The 9,508-nt window shown below is 36.1% G+C and overlaps 1 protein-coding gene across 1 annotated transcript in view; it reads right to left on the bottom strand.

Annotated features, from left to right (window-relative positions):
• Window positions 1-6,624: 6,624 nt before the first annotated feature.
• LOC123541348 (uncharacterized protein KIAA1958-like) overlaps window positions 6,625-9,508 on the bottom strand; it is a 38,252-nt gene continuing 35,368 nt past the window's right edge. The window contains exon 7 of the mRNA XM_053525947.1: window positions 6,625-9,021. Coding sequence (XP_053381922.1) covers window positions 8,238-9,021 — 784 coding nt within the window. The 3' untranslated portion in view covers window positions 6,625-8,237. The remainder of the gene's footprint in view (window positions 9,022-9,508) is intronic.

Here is a 9,508-nt window from a genome sequence, read left to right as displayed (position 1 = left end):
TTAACAGCCTGTTCAGAGACTGATACTGAAAATGCTAACATTGATTGTTGAGCCGGCTCGAAAATCGTACTTCAAATTTTGAAAAGCCGCATTTCAATGTAATGCTGCTGAAGATCATGATTTAAATGTTAAAAAGTCGTGCCAGACCTAATATCGAAATTCAAGTTTTTAAGACGCTAAATATATTACTCCTGGTATTATATTTCAAGCCTACTCGAATTGTCAAAACAATCGAATTTAAAGCTCGAGTTGAATGCTGCGTGTGGAACCAGCTGGTATATCAAAATTTAAATTTTCAGTTTGAATATCGTTAGAGCCTCCTTGAAGATCGCAATTCAAATTTTTGAAATGAAATTGACTGGAAATTCATGCTATAGCTCGAAATATTTTAATTTCAATCCCGTTGGCACTGACTGAAATTCTACTTAAGAATTCAGCGTTTTCTTTTGATTTTGATTTCGTTGTCCGAGTTCGCAAAAAATTCAATGTAAGCGAAATTCAACGTCATCCTTTCGAAAATTAAATTTCGACCTTCTAACTTGTCCAAAATACGCCACCTCAAAATTCTCTTGACTTCTTTCTTCTTTCAGCCTCGAAATTTAATTCAAGCTCAAATTCAATTTCGCCAGACTCGAACTTTAATGCTGACTCGAATTAAACGCTAAAACTTTTAGCTAGAACCAAATTCAATGCGAACTTTTGAGAATTTGAATTTCGATCCTCAAGCTGTTTAAAAAGGCTACTAACTGTAAACGAAGTTTCTAAATCCGTATATTGGTGAGAAGAAATCAGTCTTTAATGTTAGGGAACTTAAATCCGTAAGAATTTATGAACTATACGAGAACGTTCGAGTCTTGTCGATAACGAAATGTTTTCTATACTCATCTATAAAATGCTTAAAAAAGACTATTTTCTTTTTCACCTAGACAACTGAAGTTGATTTGAAACAACAGCTAAAGGAATATAGATTATAAAGTCGTTTGCAATGGTCTTAAAGAACAAAAATAAACTATTTATTTTTGTACCAAACAGAAGAAATTTTAGTATATAATCCGTATTTTACTACATAGCTATTTTGTTGACAGCCATAAAGTATACGCAAAAAAGACCATTTTCTTTTATATTCATTTCAAAACTTAAATATTCATAAGACAGACAATATATTGAATAACAATATCGTTTGCAAAGCGAAAATACCTACAACACTTTTTTCTTTAATTTAAATAAAGGACTCCTACTTTCCGCTATAAAAATATTTTCACCGAAAATCAAAGGGTCTAATTCTCCCATACGACCATGTGTCTGAAAAACTTCGTCATCCACCTTTGATTCATGTGAAGCTTTCCTTTGGATAACAGGTTTGCACTAGTAATTTGAACTGCGTACTGCAAATCATTTTGCACTTTTGTTTTTTAGGGATTATACTTGAAAACTGAAATTTTATTTTCAAAGGATATGTGGAACCGTAACTCGGATTCTCAGGGAAAAAAATGGCATTTTATGGCCGTAACCGTGGAAAAGATTCAGTTTATCGCCATTCAACTCGCAGAATAATTGTGACTGAAATATTCAGTTTATAAAGTCTGCAATGCCCTATGAATACCTTCGAATTTATAAATTGAATCACAGAGCGAAATATATCACATCTTGAATTGCACTATAAAATTTCAGATTATAATCTACAAAGCGTAGAAGAGTATCAAATATTCAGTTTTAAAGTCTGAAACGCACAAAACAATACCCGCTTTTTGAGGAAATACGTGCGAGCGTGCGTATTATGAGTTTATTCTATCATCAATATAACATGTGGGCGTGTCATACAACGTAGTTATTATTTTCACGCAGTTTCCGACAACGCATATATGTTTCAACGCAAGTTAAGATTTCGACGCAATTAGATTTGAAATTGGGCCTTCGTTCTCCTTGATGTTGGTATCTGCGCTATTAAGAGCTTCACCAATCTGGTCTGAAGATGCATCTCGTCGTTGCACAAGGTGTGTGCGTCTCTTCCAGTATATATCTTATATGTGCACTGCAGAAGATCAGATTAAAGGATGTGGTTCCAATAGGCCACCAGATGATTGTATCTTTTTTAAGGCAAACGCTCTTATGATAGTCACTGTACTGCTTTCTAGGTCAGGCATTAAACCCGTTAGCGGTGTATGTGCGTTCTCCACGGGAGGAGTTGTGTCGGGTATGGGAGTGGGTGTTAAGAGAAACTGAATCGCGGCTCAAAATATATCCAGAGTTCAGTGTGCATTGTAACTCGTAAAATGCAAACGGTTTGCATTTTGCAGTTTGCAATTCAAAGTAGTAAACGCAAAAGCGACCAAAACATTCAGTTTTAACGAAATGTACACAATACTTTCTTCTGAGATAGAATCGCGGATATCATACATTGACTTGCAAAATAAAAATTCATTTTGCAGCTCGAGTTCCTAACTGTTTTCTGGGTTAAAGAAGATGCATCAGATTTTAGCCCCGACGAAGGCAGTAGGATACTGTTGTGGCGTTGTCCTTCCGGTCATCCGAAACGCAAACGACAAAATGCTTAATATTTTACAGTTTACTATTCAAATTACAAAGCTGCCCTTCACAATAATATCTTTCTCAGGAACCGAATCGCGGTTCAATATATATTTACATTTGTATGTATCCCCCTCCTTTAAAACGAGAGAGGTACGCAGATCCTCCCCTGAAATATTTTAGAAACAAATGCTCGCAAATTATGAATTCTGGCTTAAAAGTAATTTTCCACGCATCTAAAGTTTGTTTCAGATGTGGGATAAGTCTTTCTTCACATCGAAAAATCATTAACTCAAATCTTCTTGATGAACTTCAATAACTACACTTGTTCAAGTAGGTCTACCAGTAACGTAATAAAATTATAGTTACATACTATAATCTCGCTAACTTTTTCTATGTCATGAACTAGAACAATTAATGAGCGCGAGTTCGGGATCGAGTCATCCCCCCAAGAATTTTTATAACTAATGCACGCAATTGGTGAATTCTTGGCGTATTGTTTTTGGTCTTGAACGTAGCTCCCACTGCATTAAAACTATGATCTTTTCATTTTTCAGGTGTGAGATAAGACTTCTGTCACAACAACAAAGAAAAGCCTTCAAAAGACCGCCTCTTTTAGAAAAACTTCCATAGCACTACCAGGAACCAGTGCCATAACCATGAGGTAAGACATTCCTACAGGGGTAGGCGTTGGGTGTGGAGAGGTGGAATGAGGATATTAGGACGTACAAACTTAAACACTAACAGATATTAAAGATAACTTTACCTCGGGTACCCCGTCACAAACGCCTTTCAATTTTGCCGGAATGGAAAAAAATAGTAAAAACAACTGATTCTTATGTGATTCGACAATATATAATCTGTCACTAACTATTTCAAAGTCTTCTTAAGAAAAATCAGCAATAATTTTGTAATATCTGAATTTTTTCTCCTTTTTTGTCGTACGATCTGGAGGTTAGTGTTTAGGTTGTATAATACATGTACAGTACGAGTTGATGTTTTATACAAACAACGGACGCATGAAAATGCCGTACCAGATCTGGTCCGATCCGTTATACATTTATAAGTAAATGTATTTTGTAAATCATCCATTCAAATCGTCTTTGTAGTTCTAATTTCTTGTCTTTTTTTTTTGAATGTGCATACTGTATTGTAAAATTTGTCTTGCAAAATTTATCGAGGAACCCCCCCCCCCCCCCCCCCCCCTCACCTGTACTCCTAAGTAATAAGGCTAGAAATGTATACTTATCAACCCGGTTTTCTCTGTTTTTTTATCCAAACTGGCTTTTAAAACGGTCTCGGGGAGGACGCATGGACCTATATTTTATTATCAAGAAGCCATGTACCCCGAACCCATTCGTTACTTAGTTATCCAAGCAAGTATTGTGAACTCTTCAACCTGATTATTTTAGGTTTCCTAATGCATCCCTTTGTCTTGTAGAATTTCAAATTTACTCGGGGTATGGGCGCCTGGACCCTCATCATTACGCACTCATTATTATTCATACTAGTACTGTGTACTTTCAATCTGATTTTCCCTGACAGATTGTTTTGCCTGACATGGCGTAACAAAATGCAGCATTCTACCTTTTAGAATTAGAAAATTTCTAGTAGGTGGGGGAGAGAACATCTGAATAATTCAACTTTACATATGCCACCGTTCTTATGCATCTGGATCTGGGCTGGAACCATACTCTTATGTATCTTTAATACATGTATCAATTAATGTTTAAGTTTGTACCCCCATTTCAACTCCCTACAACCAATCCTACCTCTTTGTTTTTCAGTTTTAATTACGGTACTGGTTCCTGGTAGTTCAAAATATCTGCAGTTACCGAAGTTTTTCTTAAAGAGGTAATGCTTTGAAAGATTTTTATTGTGATAGGAGTCTTTCCTCACAACGAAAAAATAACATTATAGTTTTAATGCAGGGGAAGCTTCGTCCAAGACCCAAAAAAATACACCAAGAATTCACCAATTGCGTGTATTAGTTTTAAAAATTCATTGGGAAGGACCCCCGAACTCAGGCTCATTTCAAATTTCGGGAAACACTAAAACAATATTGTTATTGTTCATGACATAGACAAAGTTAGCGAGATTATAGTATGTAAAGAGAATTTTATTACGTATCTTGTAAGCCTACAATGCAGTTATGGAAGTTTATCCAAAAAATGTGAGTGAATGATTTTTCGACGAGAAGAAAGACATCCCACAACCAAAACAATTTTTGTTGCACGGAAGGCTACGTGTAAGACTCCAAAATGATCCTATTTATATGTTTTACTTCCTTTAAAGGGGCCATAATTCCAGCAAAATCCTTGATGGAGTTATGTACTCTTGCCTAAAACTTAACAAGGTGATAGTACACATGTGTTGAAAGTTTCAAAGCTTTATCTCAAAAGGTTTTGTCAAAATGTGGACTGGTACGGAACACTTAACCAAGGTGTGACGCCGACATCAACGCCGTGGAGAGGAGGATAGCTCTACTTATTATTCGAATAGTCGAGCTAACAAGAGCTGTCAATTGACAGCGCGCTCGACTATTCTCAGTGCTTGATAGTATGATAAAAGCTATGAGTAAAACTTTAACATTACAATAAGCATATTCTAAGTCGAAAAGGGGCCATAATTCAGTCAAAATGCTTGATAGAGTTGTCTGCTCCTGTTTACAGAATGGGGTCATGATGGTAAACAAGTATGCAAAATATGAAAGCAATATCCCAATGGACTTTGAAAATATTTGGGGTGCTACGCAAACTTTAACATTACAATAAGCATATTCTAAGTCGAAAATAGGCCATAATTCAGTCAAAATGCTTGATAGAGTTGTCTGCTCCTGTTTACAGAATGGGGTCATGATGGTAAACAAGTATGCAAAATATGAAAGCAATATCTCAATGGACTTTGAAAATATTTGGGGTGGTACGCAGACTTTAACATTTGTGTGACGCTAACGCTGACGCCGAGGCGAGTAGGATAGCTCCCCTATTCTTCGAATAGTCGAGCTAAAAATGCTAAATCAAGAAAACAATATGTCGGGAATCGAACCCGGGTTGCCTCAGCTATGTCCGCAATAAAAACTTTCCTATAATTATAGCTCTAAAATGCAGTCAATCGTTTTATGTGAGCACAGGACAAGTTGAGTGAAGATCGATAACGTGACAATCGAGTTGTTTTAAGGCTTTCTATTTTAAGTCTTGGCGAAATGCACATTCAAATGCAGACGAAACCATTTGACAAAAGTTCCATCCAATGTTTTGTGGAGATACATCCAGCTTTTAATTAGAAATTTACATGCTTTTCCATTCTAAGTTTTGGCGACCCTAAAATGCATCCAAGCCGAACCATTTGAATTCGCTCGAAATTTTCCATGCGACGTTGCTGCAGACAAATTCTTGTAAATCTGAGAGATATTAAACCTAAATTTACGTTCGAAAATATGAACAATCACTTTTCCTAATATATGTACCTAAACATAGATCGTACACGTTTCTGTGTATAAACAATATACTTGTGTTCAGTTTAATACATAGGTGCTATACACTTAAACATTTTACTCAATAGGCCTATATATGTATAAAAATCTTTACATACATATATAGGCCTATTAAGTAAATATTTGATTATGTGTCAAGCACCGGTGGTTTAATATACTAGTAGTACACAGCAAATACATATATATAGCTGTGTATTACCGCTAAAACTCTGGAAGATTTCTTTTCACAAATGGCTGTTGTATCTAGGAAATGCCAGTTAACTGAGAATGTACATCTAAAAGCAGTGTTAGTTCAAATATTAGTCCAGTCAAAGTGGTCTATATTTAAAATTTGTTTCTGAAAATAGACTATTTTAGGGAAGAGTGCGTACCGGGCATCTGTATCTTAAAATGTCTCTGCAGAAAAATAATAATCCTGACTGAACTGCCATCTTTAAAACTAATTAATAGTTAATACAAAAGTTACAATAACTATGTGATCTAGGGTGCCCTATTCGGCAGGTGGATTTTGTAAAGCTTAGTTCACATGAGGTGCGCATGAAATAAGTAAACTCTGCCTATTATTTGTTTTCATTTTAGTTAGAAAAGATTATGAACTCGTCTGGTAAAGAAATTCATTCATTTAATAAAAGTATCACGGGAATACAAACTAACATATACTTGTATGTAAGCAGAAGTGATTCTACTATTCTAGAAACATCCCAGAGTTATATAAATAACGGAACCTTTTCATGAATTTTCAACTCAATTCAACGTAATATACTCTCCTTTAAATATACATGTATATAAAATCATGAACAAACACTCAAGTGTTTCTAACTGGTCTAATATTTAAACAAGAGCATCGCCTTGCGGGTGCTGACGCTCATTTGATTTTTTTTGTATAATAGAAATATTGTCCTACCCATGATTTTCTAATTCTAAAAAGGACCATCACTCTTGCAAAAAGCAGGATAGAGTTATGTTTCTTGATGTACAGTGTCCACTTATGATGGTGAAAAACTGTTGCAAGTTTTAAAGCAATAGCTTTGATAGTTTATGAGAAAAGTTGACTTAAACATAATATTCAAGCAAGAAAATGATTTTTCTAAGTCCAAAAAGGGCAATAATTATTGCAAAAAGCAGGATGGAGTTATGTTGCTTGCTGTACAGGGTCAGCTTATGATGGTGAACAAGAGTTGCAAGTTTTAAAGCAATAGCTTCGATAGTTTAAGAGAAAAAGTTGACCTAAACATAAAACTTAACCAAGAAATCTGATATTTTCTAAGTCCAAAAGGGGCCATAAATCTTGCAAAAAGCAGGATGGAGTTATGTTTCTTGCTGTACAGGGTCAGCTTATGATGGTGAACAAGTGTTGCAAGTTTTAAAGGAATAGCTTTGATAGTTTAGGACAAAAGCTGACCTAAACATAAAACTTAACCAAGAAAACTGATTTTGTAAGTCCAAAAGGGGCAATAATTCTTGCAAAAAGCAAGATGGAGTTATGTTTCTTGATGTACAGGGTCTGCTTATGATGGTGAACAAGTATGCCAAGTTTCAAAGCAATTGATTTGATAGTTTAGGAGAAAAGTTGACCTAAACATAAAACTTAACCAAGAAATCTGATATTTTCTAAGTACAAAAGGGGCCATAAATCTTGCAAAAAGCAAGATGGAGTTATGTTTCTTGCTATACAGGGTCAGCTTATGATGGTGAACAAGTATTCCAAGTTTCAAAGCAATAGCTTTGATAGTTTAGGAGAAAAGCTGACCTAAACATAAAACTTAACCAGGCAACGCCGACGCCGACGCCGACGCCGACGCCGACGCCGACAACCGCTCAAGTGATGACAATAACTCATCATTTTTTTTCAAAAAATCAGATGAGCTAATAAGAATGAGTGAAACTATCACATTAGGATTTTTTCAGAACTGGTAGATAAATTATCTGGCTGTTTAACCTCTGAAAAATTATTTTCAATGTTAAAATTCTGTGTCACAATGCATGTACATTCCTTGAATCGGTTTCAGATAAGGCATAACGATCTTGCAGTTATTAAGTTTTAAGAATAACTTCCACATATGAAGTTAAACCTTAACAAAGTAACACCTGGTACGTGGGCGTTGTATAAGACATGGTTGTGGAACTCGTGTTTAATACAGGGCAGGTCTTAAAATACTGTTTGCAATAAAGCGAGGTAAGTATGCATTTATATTATGCAAATAATTTTTCAAGCCTACTGATTGGTCTTTCCATCACTGACTTTTTGTGTCAATTTCCTCATCAAAACACGCACCCTGTTTTCACCTAAAGGTTCGTTTTTATACCACACTTCAGCATCTGGCCGTCTAGTGCGGTTTATAGCCAGATAGAAGGGTGACTCGGGCGTGCATGAATCATCTGGACGCCTTCTCGTGAATTCCTTGTAAGAATATATCGGACAACTTTCAAGAGACTCCTGTGAATAAGGTTTTGATTTGAAAGCAAGCTGACTTGAGACAGTTCTTGGTTTATTGCCACGCCCCTTGAATTCAAGGTAATCAGTCCCGTCTGCATCTGTTTTCAGTGTGATATCCCCCCAGCGAAGATTATGGTGTTCTGTACCCATCCGAAGTCCAAACAACGTTGTATTATTGAGCCACATTTTGTTTATCAGCTGCTGTGGGGTATCGAATCCAATGCATTTCTTCTCTTTTAACAGTATTTGCATATCTGTTGTGGGTGGCTTGGCTGCGTTCGGGCGACCTCCTTTCCCAATCATCTTCAACTCTTTGCGTTTAGCTGCTAGAACAGCCCTTGATGAGGAAAATTCACGGTCATTTACCATGCTAAAGGGATAGTTTTGTTCACGTAAATACCGATCAATTCCACGGTGGTAACTGGTGAGAGTATCAGGTTCATAGTTGGATCCATCTGCTTTCCTAATTGACAGTAGGAAGGAGCCAATATAGTCGTCCAACCTTTCTACGGGAATCTCGGTTAGCTCAACTGTCACATGCCTAGGTTCACTCGACAGCCACCTGCAACATTAAATGCGTTACGTACAGTACTTAATCTGAACAGCATTTAAGTAAACGAATTTTAATGAGACATTTCATACATCATTCCTGCAATTTAAGAACTATGAGCATATTCTATAAGGAGAAGAGATACATTTAGTCTTAGTCTTTCCAAATAATTTGATTACTTTGTATTACATTCTTTAAAATAAACTGAGCTCCTAAAACCATATATTAACCTTTAGCCTGCTAAATTTCTGAAAGGGACTGGTCCATCATTCAGTTTGGGCAATAGCACTTATTATTTAAAGGGGTGTTCACTGAAAATTAACTGCCTGAATAGCGAACAGACTGCACGGATGTGCAGGCTGATCTTGGTCTGTACTGGTCGCAAAGGCAAAATCGCTTGGCGCCAGCAGGCTAAAGGTTAAAGAAATGTTCTACCATGACAAAACTAAGCATTTACTAGGTATGGCATTCGAATTGAAGAACATTTCATTTATGAATA

The sequence above is a fragment of the Mercenaria mercenaria genome, chromosome 16, assembly GCF_021730395.1.
Source record: "Mercenaria mercenaria strain notata chromosome 16, MADL_Memer_1, whole genome shotgun sequence".
Taxonomy (NCBI): Eukaryota; Metazoa; Mollusca; class Bivalvia; order Venerida; family Veneridae; genus Mercenaria; species Mercenaria mercenaria.
The sequence above is the reverse complement of the archived record's forward strand: the minus strand, read 5'-3'. Positions and strand labels throughout refer to the sequence as shown.